A 24,290-nucleotide genomic window follows, 5' to 3' on the forward strand; every position below is an offset into this window, starting at 1 on the left:
GCTAAATCAATTGTAAACTTGTATGGTGATATTACAGGATAAACATCTATCAATATTTCTATCTATCTTCCAGGCGGAGCACATTGTTACCGTGGGTGCTGCCGCCTGCGTGTAGGAGGAGGAGGAGGAGGAGGCGGCGGTGGTGGTGGTGGTGGTGGGAGCAGCGGCCACACCCCCTCCCTGGCCATGTCACGCCCCTACCCATCTCGCCCCCCCCCTCCATGTTCCTCAGCGATGGCGGCAAGAACAACCCCTTCGATAATGTTAGCTTTAGGTGAGTCAATCAGTAGGTGGTGGTGGTTGTTACTCTTGTTATGATGTTGTTACTGTTGTTATAATGTTGTTAAAGTTGTTATAATGTTATAAATTTGTTATTGTTCGTTATGTTAGTAATTGCATTATTCCATCAACTATTAACAAATTATGAGATATGACTCGCTAGGTTGGGGTAGGTTAGGTTTGGTTAGGTTAGGTTAGGTTAGGTTGGGGGGGGGAGTTCCTTATGGAATGGGACCATTAAAAATTGGGACCTATTAGAGCCAGGACCCCATTAGAACTAGGACCCCCATTGAACTAGGACCCCCGTTAGACTAGGACCCCATTAGAATTAGGACCCCCATTTGACTGGACCCATGAACTAGGACCCCCATTAGAACTAGGACCCCGTTGATAGGACCCCGTTAGATCTAGTATCCCCATTGAACTGGGACCCCCGTTAGAACTAGGACCCCATTAGAACTAGGACCCCATTAGAACTAGGACCCCGTTGAACTGAGAACTAGGACCCCATTGAACTAGGACCCATTGGAATTGGGACCCCATTTGAACTAGGACCCCATTGAGACTAGGACCCCATTGGAACTAGGACCCCCATTAGAATTAGGACCCCCATAAAACTAGGACCCCATTGAACTAGTATCCCCATTAGACTGGGACCCCGTTAGAACTGGGACTCCCATTAGAACTAGGACCCCCATTAGACTAGGACCCCGTTGGAACTGGGACCCCATTGGAATTGGGACCCCAAGACTGGGACCCCATTAGAACTGGGACCCCATTAGAACTAGGACCCCATTAGAACTAGGGACCCCCATAAACTAGGACCCCATTAGAACTGGGACCCCCGTTAGAACTAGGACCCCATTAGAACTAGGACCCCCATTAGAACTGGACCCCGTTAGAACTAGGACCCCATTAGAAACTGGGACCCCCATTGGAACTAGGACCCCGTTAGCTGGAATGAACTAGGACCCCCATTGGATGGGACCCCCATGGAACTGGGACCCCGTTGGAACTAGGACATTGAATTGGACCCCCATTTGAACTGGACCCCATTGGAACTAGGACCTCCATTAGAACTAGGACCCCCATTAGAACTAGGACCCCATTAGAACTAGGACCCCATTAGAACTAGGACCTCCATTAGAACTAGGACCCCCATTAGAACTAGGACCCCCAAGAATTAGGACCACCATTAGAACTAGGACCTCCCCCATGACCTTATTACCAGAGAGTGAATAACCTGTCCTTGATAAACACTTCTCTGTAGGGGCGGGTCCGATAAGACGAGTCGCCTGGGGGATAAGCAGGAGGTCTTCAACTACACCTTCGGCAGTATTGAGGATGAAGGAGGCGTCACCCGACCGTAAGTGGATGGATGGGACTCATTGATTGGTTGATTGATACCGATAGGGATTAAGAGCGGTTTTGATTGGTTGGAGGAGGTGATGGGTTGATTAAGAATGGTTTTGATTGGTTGGTAGAGGTGAAAGGTTGATTAAGAATAGTTTTGATTGGTTGGAGGAGGTGAAGGGTGATTAAGAATGGTTTTGATTGGTCAGGGTGAAGACGATGTAAGTGGATTGGGCCGATTGGTTGGTTGATAGCCGATTCGGAGTGGTTTTGATTGGTTGGGATGTGTTTGAGCCTTTAAATGGATTGAAGTGATTGGTGGATAGCTAAAAAATGTGATTTTGATGGGGAGAGGGATAGAGATAAAAACGGATGAGAGGGATGGCGAGAGAGAATGGGAGGATGGCGAGAGAGGATAGAGATAAAAACAGAGTGAGAGAGGCGTTTATGCATCCATTGGTCCTGGAAGATATTATTAAGTGTTCAGTACATGAATTTAATAGGATATTGTAGGACTGTAGGATATGAGGTGTGTACTGTACGTGTGTGTTGCAGGGACCCCGGGGAGCTACAGCAGGAGGTGTTGGAGCTGGCACACACCAACCGGCGCCTCACGGGGGAGAACGCAGACCTCACCGCCCACCTCACCCACGCCGAGGATACCAACCTCTCCCTCAGAGAACAATGCCACCACCTGGAACACACGCTCAGCAGGTATGAGATTCCTGGCCCCTCCCTCCCTCCCTTGCCCTCCTGCCCCCTTCTCCCCCTTTCCTCTTCCCCTGTCCACCTCCCCTTTCCTCTTCCCCTGCCCACCTCCCCCTCTCCCTCTTTCCCCTCTCCCTCTGCCGCTCTCCTCCTACATCCCCCTTATCCCCTACATTACTCCTCCTCCTCCTCTCCTCCTCCCTCCTCCTCCTCCTCCTCCTCCTCCCTCCTCCTCCTCCTCCTCTTCTCTTCCTCTCAGTCTGCTCTTCTTCCTGTTTCTAATCCTCTTCTTCTTTCTCTATGTAGATAAACCTGAAATATGCCATGTATGAATAGCATTAATACTAATTACTAACTTATCTACCTTATCTACTTTAGGTTAAATTTGGTTCTGTGAAGATACGGAAGACTTTGTTAAATTCAGCATGTTAATCTCACATATGCACTTATTAACACGGACTTATAACAATATTAACACAAATTATCCTCATGTCGCAAAACAGACTGGTGCAGTTAGAGGCTTAATTGGACAATAATTCTAAAATGCATGGCAGTAAAGTTAGTTCACCATAAAGGCATTAAAAGTGTATTCGGAGAAAAGATTATTTTAACTACTGTGTCACTGTCTGTTAAGCATAGTGATAAAATGGATTATGTGTAGATTAGGCACCCCGGTTTATTTCAGATGAAGATTAACCACACCACGCTAATCTAACCTAATCTAACCTAACCTAACCTAACCTAACCTAACCACACCACGCCAATCTAACCTAACCTAACCTAACCTAACCCCCAAGTAGCATTAGGGTGTTTATAAGCTTGAGGTGAAATAAGCTGGGGTGCCTAACCTTCTCATGATTCTGAAAGTTTTACTCTTGGTAATACAGAATTTCTATATCAACGTTTACATGTTCTGAAACAATGGTTATAACAAGACACACTTAACATCAAAACCACCAGGTGTCATTGAAGCACTTTTGTAACGTTACGAGTTCAGGGGTGACAGTTTCCAGCCATGAGCGGGCAAATGTGGTATATTTCTTGCATGACTTGGGAACGAATTGGTGCCACTTTAATCAATGCATCCGTTCACCTTGAGATCCTTAAATGGTGTTATCATACTCCTGCCTGCCAGTCCATGATGAATATAAGTTCTTGTGAGGCTTTGTAATTTGTTATTTTCATTTTGTGATGAATTAATTTTTTTTTTGCTGTAAAGATTAACTTGGGAATGTGTAACTGGTACCTAAGTTCTGTGGTGTTCATATCGTTACTCAGATAATGTGATCTCTCTCTCTCTCTCTCTCTCTCTCTCTCTCTCTCTCTCTCTCTCTCTCTCTCCACTCCCCCCCCTCCCCTCCCTCCCTCTCCTCTCCCCTCCCCTCCCTCTCCCCCTCTCCCTTGTTTACATTTACTCAACTGTATGTATCTGACTTAAATATCTATTGCTAAAATCTGTGTTTCAGTGTTCAGCAGCAACTGGTGGCAGCGCGCAGGCTGGAGGCAGAGATGGAAGAGGTCCAGAACCAACTGGAGTGTGAACGGGAGGAGAAGGAGCAGTTGCAAACACGCCTCACATACCTGGAGAAGGACAACCTCACGCTCACCACCAGGCTTGAGGACCTCCTGCAACAGGTCCGTTCTCACCGTTTATTGACCTGTGTTTTGTTATTATTATTCCTTTCTCACTTTGTGTTGGGTGTATCATGGAAGAGAGAGAGAGAGAGAGAGAGAGAGAGAGAGAGAGAGAGAGAGAGAGAGGTGTTATGTGTGCACCTCTCACAACTATGATCTGGGTTCGAGTCCTGCTTGGCCCAGACACACGCGAGAAGGGTGTTATTCAGTGTAACAGTCACTCCCAAACATAGCAGGTTTTTCCTATCGCTGGACAATATAGTAACAAAGAACAGACCAATGTCTATTAAGTTGGTAAGTGATGAATGATGAATACAAATACAGTAATTGCAATTGTGGAAAGTGACAGGTAATGGTTAAGGTAACAAGTTGAAAAGTCTACATATATGTTTGTTTCGTTATCTTAAATAGGCAGTATACAGAGTGAATCTTGATACAGTATATATGTTGCTGCATGACTTAGTTCTATAGGGATGATAATGCTGTAACAGTTTAGACTATGCATGACACAGAATGATGGGTGTCTGTTTTGGCTCGAGGCACCCAACAGTAGAGAGGGTTAAGGCTTGCAAGGGTGAATTATAGCAGTGTGCCTGGGTTTATATTTTTTGAATACACTGTAGATGTATATGACTTGATGTATCTACCTAGTTTTCAAGGTTAAGAAATATATGGCAATAACATAGGACGGACATTCTTATATATTTTATTGGTATACAGTAATGTACTGTTCTTCACACACCCATCTTATTGTGCAGATGGAGAGTGACCAAGAGGATACGGAAAGCCAGGCAGCACTGCAGGCAGAGCTGGTGAAGAATCACAAGGATGAGGTGGCCACACTGGTCAATGAGCTGGCCAAGTGGAAGGTTGAAGCTGAAACACATGCACTGGCTGCACATCATCTGGATGAAACTGCTAAGGATCTTAGAAAACTCAATACGGTAATACTGTACTTAGTTAGAGGAGGAAGGTTTTGTCTTATGATAAAACTAAACCTGTCAAACACCTCACAGGCATAGCACACTCTCCTTTACTTTCATTTACTTTACAGTTAAGTAAAGGCTTCAACCTCATAAGCCCCAGTAATCCCCGAGAGAACTGCTGAATTCATGTAGTAGTTTGGATATAACTGGATAGGAAAGCTGCAACATTTTCCTGGTAATGAGAAGCTCTATCTTTGAGATGTTTGATGGAAGAACAACACACAGATATCATGCCAAAAATGTGTCCTGGGTGGCTTACTACTGTACTGCCCTTCATTTATGATATAAAGAAAACTGTCGCAGTATAAAGTTAATTTTGATAGCCCTTAGTAATTGCTGTGGGAAAGAAGGATCTCTGTCCATAGCTTGTGAGCAGTCTCTGCCTATTTAATATATGAACTGTTGTCGTACCTGTTGTACAGTACCTTATCTGAGCCAACCTCAGTTATACATGATAAACTGTAGATCCTTAAGTTAATGCACAGAGCAGTACTCTAAAAAGGGGGAAAGGGGATGGGCATTAGGCGAGTCAGTTGTATTAATCGTAACATTTGGTTTTACTCTGACAAGCTCACTCATGTAAGACTTAGGATAGTTGGAATCAAGCAGCTCATTCTCCCACCATTCATTCTCTGGTAACTCATCAGCAACAAACCTGATTAACCAGAACACTTTTAGAAAAATCTTTAAAACATTCTGTATTTCCAGGCTCTCCGGGATGAAAAGGCCAATTTGGAGGAACAGCTGGCCCACTTGAAGGAGGAGCTTGTCTCAGCTACCCACTCTGAGACAGAAGTAAGTTTTTATTGGTAGAAAATACATAGATGTGTAATAAGTATAAGTAACAGTAACAATATAGGACGTTAAGGAACAGCATGAAGATGTGTGTGTGTATGAGTGAGGTTTAAGTTTTAACAATGAAAGAAGAAATTATATTAGGTGTACAAATATTGAATAAATTAGACAGACAAAAAATTAATCCTTTTACAAACCCAAACTTTCTCAACATTTTTAATTGTTTTGATGCAGAGAGGTCAGACAAGTGCTGACTCTTATTTGGTAGCATTCAGCAGCTACTGTAGTGGGTTACCTTACTTTCCTGATGTGATGTTAGTCCATCATAGAGTTGTTCCATCATCAAGAAGTACAGTATACGTAACTGTGTTCACATTTTATGATATTTATTGCTGAGTGTACAAGGATTAGTATACAAGGATGGAACTCAGATCTTTTCAGTGCTACTGGTATTATATTTAACACACAGTGAAACCTCCATTTAACGAACTTTTCTCTCCATAAACCATTAGGTGGGGGGGTTTCACATGACATACCCTCGATATAACGGACTTTCTTCTCTATATAGTCCACTAAATAGAGGCTTGACTGTACAGCAAGAAAAATTATTTACTCTCATTAAACATCAAATGATATGTAATAACTATATTCCTTTGTGCTGTTGTAGATTAGTGGCATTGATGTGGGTGAAGAGGCTGAACAAAATAATGTGGATTCAGAGGAAGTAATGTTGTCCAGACCTCACAGTAAGGGGACCTGGGGAGCACCTTCGTTCTCCACTCCTTACTGCAACAAGTCAGCTTTATCATCCCCTGAAGATACTCCTCTCAGCATACACTCTGAAATACAAACAATGGTAGGTATGATAAACTAAAGCTTATTTGGTATCTCCATTACAGCTTAGTGAAAATGAAATACAATCAATGGTACAGTGAACTAAAGCATATTCAGTATCTCCATTGCAGCTTAGTGAAAATGAAATAGAAATAATGGTACAGTGAACTAAAGCATATTCAGTATCTCCATTGTAGCTTAGTGAAAATGAAATAGAAACTGGTACAGTGAACTAAAGCTTATTTGGTATCTCCATTGCAGCTTAAATATGTAAAAATGTCCCCAAAATACAAACATTAGTAAAGCTAACACTACTGTGACTAATTAGTACACTTCTGAGTATAGCTTAAAAAATAGGGTGTATAAACGACTCACAATGGCACAGGTAATTAAAGCTGGATAATAGCTTGTTACAGCTTGAAAATGAGGTTGTCCAAAGGTTAATTTAGAGGCTTGTTAAGGTTATTAGAGTACTATAATTATCACAGCAGCAGGTTTTTAATTTGAGGTCACTTTGTTTAACCCTTTAAGGACGATCGGACTCAAGGGGTTATGATATTGTACTCAAGATTTTAAGATATCGTACTCTAGGGGTTATGATATTGTACTCAAGAGTTTTATTGACAGCATGGAATTTACTGATATTGATAGAGTTTATTGAACCATATACAGATTCAGAGTGGACAATAAAAACAACTTCGACCTTTTAGAGGTTAAATTACTGGTAAATAAGGTTCATTAAATATGGTTCAGTATCATTAATGAGTCGGCGTAGGAGAATATCTTAATAGTTATTCAAGTTGGTGTATTGATACTGATAGATCTCCTCCTCAAAGACTGTTCTCCATAATACAGTAGGGGTGTATGTTCTCCACAATACAGTAGGTGGTGTGTGTTCTCCATAATACAGTAGTTGATGTATTAGTAATGAATGTGTTTTATCTTGTGAAGGGCGAGTACAGCGGGTCATTGCCGTTCTGCGAGAAGAGCAAAAACACTACCTCATCTGTCGTTAAGAGTGAGGCTGGTGTGAACACTGTGCCTCAGCCTTATCTCTCGGACAAAAGTTTATCATCACTGACTAGTCTTCTTAACAGCATGGTAATTACAGTACTATCTTTATGTGTATCAGCTGAATGTGTTATCTTATTCATCAGTTTTATCTAACAAGGTAGTTTTTATAGTGGTCTTCTCACCATCATACTATATATTAACTCTTGTTTTAATACCACGTGTACATATGTGTCAGGGCTGAGATGGTTTCAGGTGTATGTAAAGAATAGAGGAGACCAACTGGGTGAAGATATGAACTCTAAAGGAAGGAGAGTCAGGGGTAGGTTTAGAATGACATGGGAAGAGGCTGTAGGTACTGATCTCGGGGAATAAGCATCTGACGAGAGAGGCTGGAAGAGAGCTGCCATCAGGTAATCGTTTGCTAGCCCTTGATGGTGTGTGGGATGGGCCATGATAATTGGTGATGATTGAGGAAAATAATATGGAAGATAATTGATTCATTAGTTATTTATGGGTAAGGAAGATTATAAATGATAGCTAAATTTACTGATTGTTGATAAAAGGTTGATATTTTAATGGATAACGAGTATTTTATAGGATAGATTTAGTTATGAATTGTGTATAGATAATGACATTCATAAAGATATCCATCCATCCACAACAGTTAAAATGGTGGAGAGACTGGGAGGAGCGAGGTGTTCCACTGCTGAAGGGAACGATTGAGGAAGACACTGCTGCCCTTCACGTCCACTTCATAGCTCACCATGGTAAGCTAAAGAAGGACAAGTTAAAAGAACAATGATGTTTTGGTTTGGAATAATAATCTCACTAGCTACTGTAATTATCACAAATATCCATCTTCTGTATGGACTTGTCTCTGTGTGTGTGTGTGTGTTCAAGGTACTGTAACCAAACAGCTAAGTGATTACTCTACTGTATTTGTTATGAATGGCTAGGTTGGATAGTTTTAAGATACTGTATATTTCTCTTCCTATGAGGTTAAGTTGCTTTTAGATACTTTTCCTTTCATGTTCAAGTAAGGTTATTTAAAATACCAGTGTAGTATATCATCTACACTGAGAGAGAGAGAGAGATCATCAATCTTAAAACTTTGGCTGATTCCCGGTCACATCAGAGATCATCATTCACTACAGGTTGCTCCCCCTGCTCACCCCTCCCTTGTATCCTCCACTGGGTGTTAGGCTTTTGTTTATGGAGAAGAACCACCTATTTTTATTATTGTACTAAGAAGCGTCATATATTTGAGGGGGAAAATTTCATCATCATGAGGTAGAATTTCTTTGCACTGCTTCACTCTGGGGTTTGGCCATATCAGAAGAGCCTCCAGTCCTACATATCACTACCATATCTCCCCTGTTCTCCCTTTCCTCCCCCTTATTTCCCCTTTAAGTTATTGGAACATATAGACAAAATGTAATTATTTGTATATATGATGATTTTTATAATATTGTGAATTATGTTGACAGAGGAGCTGCTGAAATTAGAGAAGGAACTACAGGAGATAAAGAAACAAATTGTGATACATACTCCTCCACCGTCCTCTGGAAGAACGTCAGTAAGTGATGGTTGTAGGGAGGGTTCACTGAGTAGCCCCCGTGATACACAGTTGCCATCTGCCCAACATGTTACGCCCAAATCAAAGCCCCAGAAGACTCCAGGGTCTCTTGTGTCTCAGTTGATCTCTAGATTTGAACAGTCTAGTCGTTCCACAAGTCCAGCGTGCTCAGAGCTGAGTGACAGGTTTGGATTTGTGGAGTGTAATAGTAATTTATCCAAAATGGTGGAAAGATCCAGGGCAGGCAGAGGTTCATCGAGTTCTTACCCGGATCATGATTGTGGCCGCAGCTCTCCCAGTTATGATGGTGGTAGAAGTTCTGCCAGTTCTGACTTCGGTAGAGCTTCCCCTAGTTCTGAACACACCTCGCCTACTTTTAAGACCATGGAGGATCATAAGATTCAAAAGAAAAACTCCTCTGAGTCAGACTCATGCTTAGGCAGCAATTTAGTGATAAGTGAAGAGAGTGGTGATGAGCATTATTGTAGCAGTGATATACTGAGTGCCAAAGACTGTGTGGGTGAAACAAGCCCAACTTCTCAGGAATATATTGATATTGTACTTCATAACAGTATTGAACAAGATACGGATTTTACTTACATGGATACTGAAAATACAGTGCAAGAAACGAGCACGACTGTAGTGTGTGATAATATAGAGGAAGACAACAAAGAGGAGGACCTTCCTGAAGATACAGAGAAGTTTGGTGGAATATTACTAGACTGTGGCCTTGAAACTGAGGACCTCGTGACAAAAGAAGACAACAGAAAGGAGGATAACAGAAATGTGGAGAATGAGGACCATACAGGTTCATCAGCACACAGAGATGACCAAGAAAAGGATAATGGAAGCACCACCACCGTCGAGGTTGATATTGAACTAGAAACCGACATATACATGGAGACCAGTCACTTGATGAAGCTGATGAATGAAGTAGTTGAGCAGAGGACCATCATTCAACAACTGAGGGAACAGGTATAATACTTTTGTGACTTTTTGTTTTGTTTTGGAGGTGGTGTTGGTGTATGGGGCTGGGCTGTGTGAAGTGACAGGGATAAGCCAGACTGATATTGAGAGGAACACCACAGCAGAGGGCATTTGTAACAACTGTAAGAGTGATAGAATGACAGAGAGAGAAGATAGTCTGTATTGGCCATGTTAAGATATATACAGTACTCTACATTTAAAAGGAAGGACAGTGTAAATAAACAGTTCTTTACACCACATTGAAAGAAGGAATTGGCAATGAGGATTTGATTAACAGAGAATAAGTACCCGGTAGTTATGAAGAGGATGAAGGATGTCTTAGTGGTGATATTTAGAAATGGTATAGATAAATATGTTGGATATATGATGATGTAAAAGCGTATAGAGAATGTTTATGATAGTGCTATTGAAGGTAGAGTGGAGGGATATTTTTCTAATGGGTTCCAGGCTTAATATACCTCAGCTTAACCTAACCCAGCTTATGGTATTAGATTATGACCTAGTATTAATTAATGAATCTCACTTGTAAAGGAAACTTGTTCTGTTGGTTAGGTCAGGTTGGGGCCATTTGATCTGTAACTGAATGGGTGGTGAGGCTGTGGGTTAAAGGGAGGTAGTGGGTTAAGGGGAAGCGGTGGGTTATAGGGAGGCAGTGGGTTATATGGAGGCAGTGGGTTATGAGGAGGTAGTGGGTTATAGGGAGGTAGTGGGTTATATGGAGGCAGTGGGTTATATGGAGGCAGTGGGTTATAGGGAGGTAGTGGGTTATATGGAGGCAGTGGGTTATGAGGAAGCAGTGGGTTTTTGTTAGTAATATATTGTTTAAGAAAGAGGAAAAGGTGAAAAAGTATTTATCATCGTGGTGATCTAAGTAACATAGTTGATTAAAGTACGGTCTATAGGGGTTCAAGTTGAGTACTGTATATACTTATGTACTATTCTTAGGGAAAGTAGTGTTAGAGACATTCACACCTCTTCATGCAGATATACATTATTTTATCTTCAATCTTATTCATATTTTCATTTGTTATTTCTCAACTTGTTCAACCATTCTCCCACATGTCCAATCATCCTGACTATTTTAGGCGTCTATAAAATGAATCCTTAGTATTTTGCTGGGATTATATTTCAGCTGACCCTCATGGAAGATAAGAAGGAGTCTTTCACTGCTGTGCTGACCCGCTTGTATCGTCTCACCCTGCAGGTCTCCACAGATACTTACAAGTAGGTGCTTGTTGTGTCTCTAGTTCCTCAGTAGTCTATCTCCCTTAAGTTCTGATATGTAGTTATGTTTTTATTCTCTGCTGGTTGGTCAGAGGACATTGCAGTAATGTACAGTCCCCTTCACTAGTGCGTATACAGGGGCTCGTCATATAAACATTCCATAAATCATTGCATTGTGATATTTGTTTTAATATTGTTGTAGTCCTTTGATTCCGGTATTATGTTTACTATGGCGAGTTTCCTTCTGTTGAGTGTAAACAAACACAGGGCTACCACACTGCACAACACCTGACGAGCCACTGTAAATGCACTAGTGAAGGTGATTGTACATGTGTGTTTTGTGGTTTCTGTGACAATCTGATTTACAACCGATCATCATGGGGGTGAGAGCTGTCCACTACAAGTAGGTCCTGCCAGGTAGGTCTAATGCTGTGATTTATAATTAGTGAGCAGAAGATCTAGGTCGGTTCTTGGTATACCCAGGAAATGTTGGCATAATCCATACTGTACACTGTCTTTAAATATACCTGAACCTGTGCCAGTGTTTGTCAGATGTGGCCTTAAAGTAGCTCACATTTGGGGCTGTCACAACATTCTCTGGTGAAATGATAAATACTGTAATCTACACTTCTGATTCTAAAGAAGTTACCGCTGGACATTTCTCTGTACTTGTGGCTTAAAAGAAAATGGTCTCGTCACGGGTGTTTAATATTAGGGGTAACTTTGTCGATTCTCATGACTGTACTACATTTTAGCTCGTCGTTCGGGCGGTTAGTCTCCAGTATCCCAGGAGTCTATCCAGTGTCTCAGGGGTCTACCCAGTGTCTCATAAGTCTATCCAGTGTCTCAGGGGTCTATCCGGTGTCTCAGGGGTCTATCCAGTGTCTCAGGGGTCTATCCCACTGTCTCAGGGGTCTATCCAGTGTCTCAGGAGTCTATCCAGTGTCTCAGGGGTCTATCCAGTGTCTCAGGGGTCTATCCAGTGTCTCAGGGGTCTATCCAGTGTCTCAGGGGTCTATCCAATGTCTCAGGAGTCTATCCAGTGTCTCAGGAGTCTATCCAGTGTCTCAGGAGTCTATCCAGTGTCTCAGGGGTCTATCCAGTGTCTCAGGGGTCTATCCAGTGTCTCAGGGGTCTATCCAGTGTCTCAGGGGTCTATCCAGTGTCTCAGAACATAAGAACATAAGGAGTCTGCAATAGGCCTGTTGGCCTGTGCATGGCAGCTCCTGTCGAGAGTTACTACCACTCTCTATCATCCATGAATCTATCCAGCTTCCTTTTGAAACTTTCCAGAGTTCCAGCACTTACTACAAAGTTGCTAAGCTTGTTCCACTCGTCCGCCACCCTATTTGTGAACCAGTTCCTTCCTATCTCCCTCCTAAACCTAAACTTATCCAACTTAAACTGCTGCCACGAGTCCCATCCAGTTGTCTCCAGTCTATCCAGCGTATCAGGGTCTATCCAGTGTCTCGAGGATCTATCCAGTGTCTCGGGGGTCTATCCAGTGTATCAGGGGACTATCCAGTGTCTCAGGGGTCTATCCAGTGTCTCAGGGGTCTATCAGTGTCTCAGGGGATTACATCGGTGTCTCAGGGGTCTGTCCAGTTGTCTCGGGGCTGGAGCCAAGGGAGTATGTCAATCTTAAAAAGAAAGGAAACCACACACACACACACACACACACACACACACACACACACACACACACACACACACACACACACACACACACACACACACACACACATTTTCTTTCTTTCTTTTTCCAACTTAGCAACAACTTTCTTTCCTAGTACTCTTGGAGTTCTACTAACTTTTTCTTTTTCAATTCTTTTCCAGTGTTCGACCAAAAACAGTATTATTGCTTCCTTACTGTACTGTACATATCTTTGATTATTATTATTATTATTATTATTATTATTATTGTATTATTATTACGTATTATTTAGCGGTGGTCACTAATGCAATCTGGCCCTAACTTACATTCCCTGACCAACTAGCAGGCTGGGCCCAACCTAACTTGACCTGACCTAACCTAACTTGACCTGACCCAACATAACCTAACTCAACCCAACCCAACCTGACCCAACCTGACCCAACCCAACCCAATGCCAGAGACTATAAACTTTGAGAATCTGGTCCCTGGGGTTCGACCAATGGGAGGTAGGGAGAGGGATTAATCGACCAATCAAGAAGCTCTTTGTATTACGTGTCCCTTAAAAAAAATAAAACACCAATCAGGAGCCAACACGCGAGCCTCCCCAACATGGCGGCCATTGAGTTAAATAGTAATGTTTATATAACGTTATAAATGGATAAAATAAATGTTTATTATTGTTTTGATGTTATTTTGACGTTGGAGTAGCCAGAGTATTTGAGAACTGTCCATTGTGAGAGTGACTGTATCGTGTGTGTGTTGGTGATTATAGGAGTGACTGTATCGTGTGTGTGGTGGTGATTATAGGAGTGACTGTATCGTGTGTGTGGTGGTGATTATAGGAGTGACTGTATCGTGTGTGTGTTGGTGATTATAGGAGTGACTGTATCGTGTGTGTGTGGTGGTGATTATAGGAGTGACTGTATCGTGTGTGTGGTGGTGATTATAGGAGTGACTGTATCGTGTGTGTGGTGGTGATTATAGGAGTGACTGTATCGTGTGTGTGTTGGTGATTATAGGAGTGACTGTATCGTGTGTGTGTGGTGGTGATTATAGGAGTGACTGTATCGTGTGTGTGGTGGTGATTATAGGAGTGACTGTATCGTGTGTGTGTGGTGGTGATTATAGGGTGAATGTATCGTGTGTGTGTTGGTGATTATAGAATGACTGTATCGTGTGTGTGTTGGTGATTATTGGGTGACTGTATCGTGTGTGGTGAGGTGATTATAGGGTGACTGTATCGTGTGTGTGTGGTGGTGATTATAGGGTGACTGTATCGTGTGTGTGGTGAGGAGGTGATTATAAGGGTATGAAGCTGCCCTCGTGTGTGGTGGTGATTATAGGAGTGACTGTATCGTGTGTGTGGTGGTGATTATAGGGTGACTGTATCGTGTGTGTGTGTGGTGGTGATTATAGGGTGACTGTATCGTGTGTGTGTTGGGTGATTATAGGGTGACTGTATCGTGTGTGTGTGGTGGTGATTATAGGAGTGACTGTATCGTGTGTGTGGTGTGGTGATTATAGGGGTGACTGTATCGTGTGTGTGGTGGTGATTATAGAATTGACTGTATATCGTGTGGTATTGTGGTGGTGATTATAGGAGTGACTTTATCGTGTGTGTGTGGTGAGTGATTATGGAGTGACTGTATCGTGTGTGTGTGTGGTGGTGATTATAGGAAGTAGCACTGTATCGTGTGTGTGGTGTTGGTGCTGGGGTGACTGTATCGTGTGTGTGGTGGTGATTATAGGAGTAACTGTATCGTGTGTGTGGTGGTGATTATAGGGTGACTGTATCGTGTGTGTGGTGGTGATTATAGGGTGACTGTATCGTGTGGTGGTGATTATAGGGTGACTGTATCGTCTATTGATGTGGTGGTGATTATAGGAGTGACTGTATCGTGTGTGTGTGGTGGTGATTATAGGAGTGACTGTATCGTGTGTGTGTGGTGGGGAATAAACTCATAGCATGTGAGGACACGAGACCCACATGTTGGATCAGGAATGTTCACTCTGCATGTGTGGCCAGCAGCCCCTCGTGTTCATTGTTATCTGGTGAGTCCGCTGGTAGTTAGTCGCGGCCCAGCTATGTGTCTTGACCCAGCGGTGAAAGTGAGTCATGACCCCCCACCAGCTGGGAGTCATTTCTCGCCAGTCTGTTTTTCTCTGTTAATATGACTGTGTCCTGACTGATCTAAACAGTCAGTCATGCTTATGGGTCCCACTTCGTTCCCATCCCATCAGTCAGGTTCATCTCTCTCTCTCTCTCTCTCTCTCTCTCTCTCTCTCTCTCTCTCTCTCTCTCTCTCTCTCACGGTCACAGGGTGGTGGGTGTACCAGGCTGCGGAGGTCGACTGTCTTTTATTAGTAAAGTTTTAACAGTATTCGGCCAGGTTTTATTGACACGTGTCCAACCTTCCAGCTTTTATAGATATTTTTTTATATTTTTTGTATTTTCTTTTGCTTATTGTTTCCATGTTGTGTTGAGTAATGTAATTTATAATACAGCAGTAGTGTGTATTTATTGTGGGGTGAGGTGGCAGAGTGGATATGGCTGTAGGGTGAGGTGGCAGAGTGGATATGGCTGTCGGGTGAGGTGGCAGAGTGGATATGGCTGTCGGGTGAGGTGGCAGAGTGGATATGGCTGTCGGGTGAGGTGGCAGGTGGATATGGCTGTCGGGTGAGGTGGCAGAGTGGATATGGCTGTCGGGTGAGGTGGCAGAGTGGATATGGCTGTCGGGTGAGGTGGCAGAGTGGATGTGGCTGTGGGTGAGGTGGTAGAGTGGATATGGCTGTCGGGGTGAGGTGGCAGAGTGGGATATGGCTGTCGGGGTGAGGTGGCAGAGTGGGTATGGCTGTCGTAAGTGAGGTGGCAGAGTGATATGGCTGTCGGGTGAGGCAGAGTGATGCGGCTGCCGGGTGAGGTGGGCAGAGTGGATATGGCTGTCGGGTGAGGTGGCAGAGTGGATATGGCTGCCGGGGTAAGGTGGCAGAGTGATATGGCTGCCGTGGGTGAGGTGTGCAGAGTGGATATGGCTGTGGGTGAGGTGGCAGAGTGGATATGGCTGTCGGGGTGAGGTGGCAGAGTGGATATGGCTGTCGGGTGAGGTGGGCAGAGTGGGTAAGTGGCTGTCGGGTGAGGTGGCAGAGTGGATATGGCTGTCGGGTGAGGTGGCAGAGTGGATATGGCTGTCGGGTGAGGTGGCAGAGTGGGATATGGCTGTCGGGTGAGGTGGCAGAGTGATATGGCTGCTGGGTGAGGTGGCAGAGTGATATGGCTGTCGTAAGTGAGGTGCTGAGTGGATATGGCGGTCGGGTGAGGTGGCTGAGTGGGATATGGCTGTCGGGTGAGGTGGCTGAGTGGATATGGTTGTCGGGTGAGGTGGCAGAGGATATGGCTGTCGGGGTGAGGTGGCAGAGTGGATATGGCTGTCGGGGTGAGGTGGCAGAGTGGATATGGCTGTCGGGTGAGGTGGCCGAGTGGATATGGTTGTCGGGTGAGGTGGCAGAGTGGATATGGCTGTCGGGTGAGGTGGGCAGAGTGGATATGGCTGTCGCACTGTAGTCTCCTTACTTTATGTTTATCCTTCGTGTCTTCTTTTATTGGTCTCTCGATTTCTCTATTTTCCTCGTGTGCTCTCCACTTCCCCCTCTTTCTTCCCACCATCTCCTCCCTCCTCCCATCTCCTCCCTCCTCTCCCTCCTCCCATCTCCTCCCTCCTCTCCCCTCACCGCGTAAAGTAAGTTGAAGACCTGTATGGCTTAAACTCATCACAAATCGATTATGAAAGACTCTCTCTCTCTCTCTCTGTCTCTCTCTCTCTGTCTCTCTGTTCTCTCTCTCTCTCTCTCTCTCTCTCTCTCTCTCTCTCTCTCTCTCTCTCAGGGACCATAGTTCAGTTTCTTATACGTCGCCGGCTCTGGAGGGGAAATTTGAAGCGAGTTTACATTTTTACATTTGTTTGTTTACGCGTCCGTCCGAGAGTTTGTTGACACACACCGAGAAAATAGGATTTTAACCACAAAAAAATCTCGGGTTAGTTCATTATTGTGCAGACTTATGAGCCGAAGACACAACTTATGAAGAGGGTTTCCTTCCCCCTTACTTCACTACCAGACCGTGTACACCACTGCCACAGGGGTCTTAGATTGCCAACACATCTTCCAGAGAGAGTTTAGACCCCTTACACCACTTCCAGAGAAAGTTTAGACCCCTTACACCACTTCCAGAGAGAGTTTAGACCCCTTACACCACTTCCAGAGAGTTTAGACCCCTTATACCACTTCCAGAGAGTTTAGACCCCTTACACCACTTCCAGAGGGAGTTTAGACCCCTTACACCACTTTCAGAGGGAGCTTAGACCCCTTACACCACTTCCAGAGGGAGTTGACCCCTTACACCACTTTCTTCAGAGAGTTTAGACCCCTTACACCACTTCCAGGGGAGTTTAGACCCCTACACCACTTCCAGAGAGAGTTTAGACCCCACACCACTTCCAGAGAGTTTAGACCCCCTTATACCACTTCTCAGAGAGTTTAGACCCCCACACCACTTCCAGAGGGAGTTTAGGACCCCTTACACCACTTTCAGAGAGTTTAGACCCCTTACACCACTCCAGAGGGAGCTTTAGACCCCTTACACCACTTTCAGAGAGTTTAGACCCCTTACACCACTTCCAGGGGGAGTTTAGACCCCTTACACCACTTTCAGAGAGTTTAGACCCCTTACACCACTTCCAGAGAGTTTAGACCCCAAAACCAACATCTAGAGAGACTCCAGGTCCCACTACACCAATTCCCAAGGGAGGTTACAATCCCCTTACTCCCACATCTATCCCTTGCCTCCCCCACCACCTCCTTCTTCCTCCCTTCCCTCTCTCCCTCCCCTTTCCTTCTCCCTTCCTCTCTACCCTCTCCCTCCCCCCTCCCTCACGTAAACCCTGTGTAGGAGGCTGCAGAATCCGGCGAGCAAAAACAACGTCTCGGGAATCGATTAGGTAAGGAGAGCTGACGACCGCGGGAGGGAAAGGGAAGCTGCTCTTCAATGCCAGCGTCTGCACTTGTCCGTCTTCGTGAGGTAAAAATGGACAGGTTAATTGATATCTTTAAAAACCTCAGAAAACTTTGTTGTCCGTCGGAAGAGCTTGTAGTCAGTTACCCAGTCAGATTTACGTAAGTGGACAGTTGGCTGATTGTCAGATTTTATCGTAAGGTAAGTGGACTGGTTTAATTGGTGGTGGGAGAATCTCTCAGTCAAGGTATCGTAAAGGGATCAGGAATACTCAGTCAGATTATCATAGTCAGATAACCCAATCAGATTTATCGTAATTGCAGGTTGAATACTGTCAGGTAAACCAATCAGATTACCTTTGAATAAATAGACAAAATTATTGGTGGTCAGATGAAAGTCGGATTACCTTTGAGGAAATAAACTGGTTCTTCCTCCCACTCTTTCCTTTTCCTCTTCCTCCTACCCCGTCGTCTTACTTCTCCTCCCTCCTTGTCTTCCTCCCCCCCCCCTCGTTTTCCTTCTTCCTCCACCTTGTCTTCCTCCTCCCCCTCGTCTGTCTTCCTTCTAGTCTTCCTCCTCCCCTCCTTGTCTTCCTCCTCCCCTTCGTCTCTCCTTCCCACCCCCTCGTTTCTTCCCACCCTCCTTTTTCCTCCTACCCTCCCTCCCTCCTACCTCCTCTCCTCCTACCCCCCTCCTCTTCCTCCTACCCCCTCCTCTTCCTCCTACCCCTCCTCTCCTCCTCTACCCCTCCTTTCTTCTCTACTCCTCCTCTTTCCTCCTCCTTCCCCTCCTCCTCCTACCCTCCCTGCACCCTCTCAAAGGTCCATTACCACCCCCGTTCTATACGGCCAGGCAATAGACAACGTCCCTAGACCAACATCCGCCAGTAGGGTCGGCGGAATATGAAATAAGGCCCTTAAAATACCCATATATGGGATAGGGTAGGATGTCTAGTGCCTGTACCGACAGACAATAACTAGCCCATGACACAACCCTAACAAACCATTAGCTTAGCTAGGCGGTCAGCCCGCCCTCTCTTACCTCCTCCTAAACTTCTTCAATTTCCGAACTATAACTTCCTTCCCCCACCTCTAATCTTCTTTCACCCTCCTTTCTCTACAAAAAAAAACCTCTTTCCCCCCGTCGCTTCTGGAGACAAGAAGTCGGTCCATAACTCGGGATACGGAGGCAAAGTGATGGATACCAAACTTCTTCAAGGTCTAGTTGGGATACATCACCCACTCACTTGTTGACTTAATCGCTCTCTCAATCGCTCACTCACTCCCTCAATCACTCCCACACTCGCTTGGTTGCTTGTTCGTTCACTCGCTCACTCGTTCACTCACTTATTCACGAAGGAAGAAGAATTAAAAATAATACAGATGAGAAGGAACAAGAAGTAGGAAAAGAAATGATGATAATAATAATAAGAAATTTTTTTAAACGAACCAGAAAAAGAAGAAAAATAAACCAGAAGACGAAGACAAGAAGTAAAATTAAAGACAAAATCGGAGAAAACAAAATACCTCTTTACTTACGGGAAAGAGAGACATAATTGCGGTTAAGAGTCTTAGTGCATTTTGGTGGCCAAATTGGTGTAATTTGGTGGCCATATTGGTGTAATTTGGTGGTCATATTGTTGTAATTTGGTGGCCATATTGGTGTAATTTGGTGGTCATATTGTTGTAATTTGGTGGTCATATTAGTTTAATTTGGTGGCCATATTGTAATTTGGTGGCCATATTAGTTTAATTTGGTGGCCATACTATTGTCATTTCGTGGCCATATTAGTAGTCCTCATCTGTGTGTTAACTGAACCACTTATTAACGTTCTTAAATCCTTACTTAACGAGAAAATAAAAACGTGGAATTCGCTCGTATACAGGTGAAGTTGGAGTTCGTTAAGTCGGTTGGGTTCGTTAAGTCGGTTGGGTTCGTTAAGTCAGTTGGGTTCGGTAAGTCAGTTGGGTTCGGTATGTCGGTTGGGTTCGTTAAGTCAGTTGGGCTCGTTAAGTCAGTTGGGTTCGTTAAGATAAGAACTTTCAAGAATTCGAGGCTCAAGTTCTTACGCAGCTTTTAGGTTATTTTTATTTTACATTTGCTACTCCATTGATCGCGCTGGCCAGTAGTCTGATGGCGGCCGGTGGTAGTGTGGTGGTAGTGGTGGTGGGGGGTGGTGGTGGTAGGAAATGGACGCGCGTTGGAAGGAGGAAACAAAGTGGGGGCAGGAGATGATTGGCGGTTGGAGAGCGAGTTGTGGGTGGCGAGGTCGTGAGGTGGGTGGGTGGGTGGCAGAGGTCGGTCGTGAAATGGGTGGGTGGCAGTGGCAGGTGGTCGGTCGTGGGGTGGGTGTAGTGGAGTATAGTCTCAGCACAAGTTACCCCAGTGGCCGTCTTAAAGAGGCTATTGGTTGCATCTCACATGCCTCAATAAGGGATCACGCGAAATAATCATAGGAAGTTTCCAGAATCAGGGGTTGGTGTGCGGGTTCATATGTCACAGGGTAAGGCAAGAGTCGTTTGGTTGAACCCGGCCTAAATTTTCTGCTGTGGTGGGGGGGGTATTTTAGGTTACGTGATGGTTAGATAACTCCAGTTTATTTTACCTGATGATTAAAGAACGTTATGCTAATTTCACCTAATCTTACTTAACATAATCTGATCTAATTTAACCTGACGTGACTTACCTAACCTGACATAGTTTGACCTGATCTGGCATAACATAACCGTACTTGACCTGATCTAACTTAACCTGACCTGACATAACCTAATCTAACCTGACCTAACCTAATCTAACTTAAGTAATCAATTCTCCCAGGTACAGTTAGGGTGTTTTAATCATCAGGTGAAATAATCTGGGGTGTCTATTTTTCAGGTGATCCATTTTATTTGAGATCTGCTTCACAAAGAGATTAGACTTTGTGTGTGTGTGTGTGTGTGTGTGTGTGTGTGTGTGTGTGAGAGCTTGAACCACCAGCATTTCTTTCACAATAGTTCAGTAAATTTATTGTGTCAATGTTAAGTATTTTTAGGAGTTAGTTTAACCTCCGGCTCACTGAGACCTTTTGTGGTGGTGATGGTCTTGTGGTTGAGGAAGAGTGTGGTGGTGGTGGAGTGTGGTACAAGTGGTGCAGGTAGAGCGTGGTGGTGGTGGTGGTGGCGTAGTGTTCACATCAGTGGCCAGGATGGGGTTAAGGTTTGGCGGTGGTCACCATAGCAACCTCCCCCCGGCGGTGTTGGAGTGATCTGGCAGCCTCTGGGCCGCTAATGTGAGGCTGGGAGTATATGGCACCGCTTTACCTCTCTTTGATGAGTATTGATGGTGTGGGGCTGATAGTCTTGTTTACCTGAAGCATCATGTGAAGTAGGAGTCTTGTTATGTGAAGCAGGAGTCTTGTTATGTGAAGCAAGAGTCATGATACTTCGTTATGTGAAGCAAGAGTCATGATACTTCTTTATGTGAAGCAAGAGTCATGACACTTCGTTATGTGAAGCAGGATTCTTATCTCGTTATGTGAAGCAGAAGTCTTGATATCGCGTTATGTGAAGCAACAGTCTTATCTCTTTATGTGAAGGAAGAGTCTTGATACCTCTTTATGTGAAGCAGGAGTTATAATACCTCGTTATGTGAGGCAAGAGTCATGATACTTCGTTATGTGAAGCAAGAGTCATGATACTTCTTTATGTGAAGCAAGAGTCATGACACTTCGTTATGTGAAGCAGGATTCTTATCTCGTTATGTGAAGCAGAAGTCTTGATATCGCGTTATGTGAAGCAACAGTCTTATCTCTTTATGTGAAGGAAGAGTCTTGATACCTCTTTATGTGAAGCAGGAGTTATAATACCTCGTTATGTGAGGCAAATTTCAGAATACAGATGGAGAACGGAGGTGTGTGTGTGTGTGTGTGTGTGTGTGTGTGTGTGTGTGTGTGTGTGTGTGTGTGAGAGAGCTGGGAAGGGAGTCATGCAAGTTCTGACATGCTTCCTCTCTAGGATTAAAGTTGGTCTCTTTTGTCACAATTCTCGAGTCAGAAGTAAATGGGTATTGTAGGTGTAGTGTAGGGGTATTGTAGGTGTAGTGCCGGGTATTGTAGGTGTAGTGCCGGGTATTGTAGGTGTAGTGCCGGGTATTGTAGGTGTAGTGCCGGGTATTGTAGGTGTAGTGCCGGGTATTGTAGGTGTAGTGCAGGGTATTGTAGATGTAGTGCCGGGTATTGTAGGTGTAGTGCCGGGTATTGTAGGTGTCGTGCCGGGTATTGTAGGTGTAGTGCCGGGTATTGTAGGTGTAGTGCAGGGTATTGTAGGTGTCGTGCCGGGTATTGTAGGTGTAGTGCCGGGTATTGTAGATGTAGTGCCGGGTATTGTAGGTGTAGTGCCGGGTACAAAGGACCCTCGTGTGACTCGTGTCTATGACGTCAGAAGCCAGTACGTGACGTCATTCAAGATCATTCCCAATGGTGTTAGTTGCGTCAGACAGCTCCATGAATACCGACCTGCTGACTCACTCGCCGATGACTATTGAGATAACCTTTTGTCTTAATGGCTGACGCAGGTTATTAATTAAATCTTTTGTGACTGTGTGTGTGTGTGTGATTCCACTTGGACTGTGTGTATATTCCTGGACACCGTGTACGTGTTGATCACCAGGGCTGTGTGTACATTTGGATTACCTGTGCTGTGTGTGTGTGTCGGGTAGGGTGAGTCAGGTAGGAGCAGGACCGCCACCTCAGGAGCCAGCCAGTGAGCGCGCGGTGTGGGTGAGGGGAGGATCAGTGAGGGGAACGCGCGGTCTCTCTCTCTCTCCCGGTCCCACTCCTCTCCAGTGTGTATTCGGGACGTGCGGGAGACACACCACCCACCTCCGCTCTCCAGTAGGAAGCCGCCTCATGGAATCCCCTTTAAGATCTCACATGAATCTCTCTCTCCCTCTCACGCTGTAATTACCAAGACGGGGATAATAACTCTTCATGGCATTATTTCCCCATGAGAATGTGTCACCTGGACTGGTTTATGGGATGTGGCAAGTGTATGAGGGTGTCAAGTGTCTCATGATGTCAAGTGTCTCAGTGTTAAGTGTGTCACCTGAACTGGGTTTGTGGGGAGATGGGATGAGGTGTGGCAAGTGTCTCATGAACTCAGAGTTTGTCTTGGAGTCAAGTATCTCATGGTGGTGTCAAGTGTCTCATGATGTCAAGTGTCTCATGGTGTCAAGTGTCTCATGTCAAGTGTGTCATGGTGTCAAGTTTCTCATGTCAAGTGTGTCATGGTGTCAAGTTTCTCATGTCAAGTGTGTCACTGTGTCAAGTATTTCATGGTGTCAAGTGTGTCACCTGAACTGGTTTATGGGGAGATAGGATGAGGTGTGACAAGTGTATGGAGGTGTGTCAAGTGTCTCATGATGTCAAGTGTCTCATGATGTCAAGTGTCTTATGATGCCAAAGTGTCTCTATTACGTTGGTGTTGACATCATGGTTATGAGGTCAGCTGAGGCTATTTGACCTCATTACCTCCCAAAATACAAGACAAAATCCCTCTGCCTGGAAATTCGTCTGTATGTGTTATTTCAAGTGGAATTTAGTGTCCCGGATGTGAATTGTGTCAGCCAGTTGTGTTGTTTTTGGTATTTAGGTTTTTGGTAAATACGTTTTGTTTTCGGTGTTCAGGTGTTTGGTAAATACCTTTTGTTTTCGGTGTTCAGGTGTTTGGTTAATATGTTTTGTTTTCGGTGTTCAGGTGTTTGGTTAATATGTTTTGTTTTCTGTGTTCAGCTGTTTGTTAATATGTTCTGTTTTCGGTGTTCAGGTGTTTGTTAATTGTGTTTTATGTGTGTGTCGATTACTACTTACGTCAGGGTGCCGACTACTGTTTTCCTCAGTCTTCAGGTGTGTGTCGACCTTTCCTACGTCACTTAACATGTGTGTGTGTCGACGCCTACTTACGTCACTTAACAGGTGTGTGTGTGTGTGTGTAATAATAATAATAATAATAATAATAATAATAATTAACGGTTTATTGAAAAGTTCTGCCAAGGCTGAAAATATACATTGGACATAAATGACTTATTACATACATTGGTGGTTTAACAAAGCCTTCATTAGAAAGGTAAAGGAACATACAGTGAACATACAGATTAATGTAGGTGTTGAACAGCAAACACTTAGTGTAGTAACTCCCTCCCAGATGGTGTTAGGAGGAACCTCACGTGGTGTAGTAGTTCCCTCAGATGGTGTTATGAGGG

General features: G+C 44.3%; 1 protein-coding gene across 1 annotated transcript; it reads left to right on the forward strand.

The window, feature by feature from the left end:
- The first annotated feature begins 200 nt into the window (after positions 1–200).
- LOC121869497 lies at positions 201–11,395 on the forward strand. Its single transcript, XM_042370852.1, has 11 exons — positions 201–274; positions 1,550–1,645; positions 2,188–2,346; positions 3,807–3,975; positions 4,734–4,919; positions 5,670–5,756; positions 6,424–6,612; positions 7,542–7,691; positions 8,269–8,371; positions 9,092–10,155; positions 11,300–11,395. The coding sequence occupies exons 1-11, from the start codon at positions 222–224 to the stop codon at positions 11,393–11,395; spliced, it is 2,352 nt and encodes a 783-aa protein (XP_042226786.1). The 5' UTR covers positions 201–221.
- The last annotated feature ends 12,895 nt before the right edge of the window (positions 11,396–24,290 follow it).

This window comes from Homarus americanus, unplaced genomic scaffold, assembly GCF_018991925.1.
Source record: "Homarus americanus isolate GMGI-L3 unplaced genomic scaffold, GMGI_Hamer_2.0 scaffold23578, whole genome shotgun sequence".
Lineage (NCBI taxonomy): Eukaryota > Metazoa > Arthropoda > Malacostraca > Decapoda > Nephropidae > Homarus > Homarus americanus.

What these genes read in the sequence shown, in the direction of transcription:
- LOC121869497 (XM_042370852.1), top strand. Translation starts at nt 222, where the DNA reads ATGTTCCTCAGCGATGGCGGCAAGAACAACCCCTTCGATAATGTTAGC. An exon ending in TTCGATAATGTTAGCTTTAG is followed by an intron (nt 275 to 1,549) that starts GTGAGTCAATCA and finishes ACTTCTCTGTAG; the next exon opens with GGGCGGGTCCGATAAGACGA. An exon ending in GAAGGAGGCGTCACCCGACC is followed by an intron (nt 1,646 to 2,187) that starts GTAAGTGGATGG and finishes TGTGTGTTGCAG; the next exon opens with GGACCCCGGGGAGCTACAGC.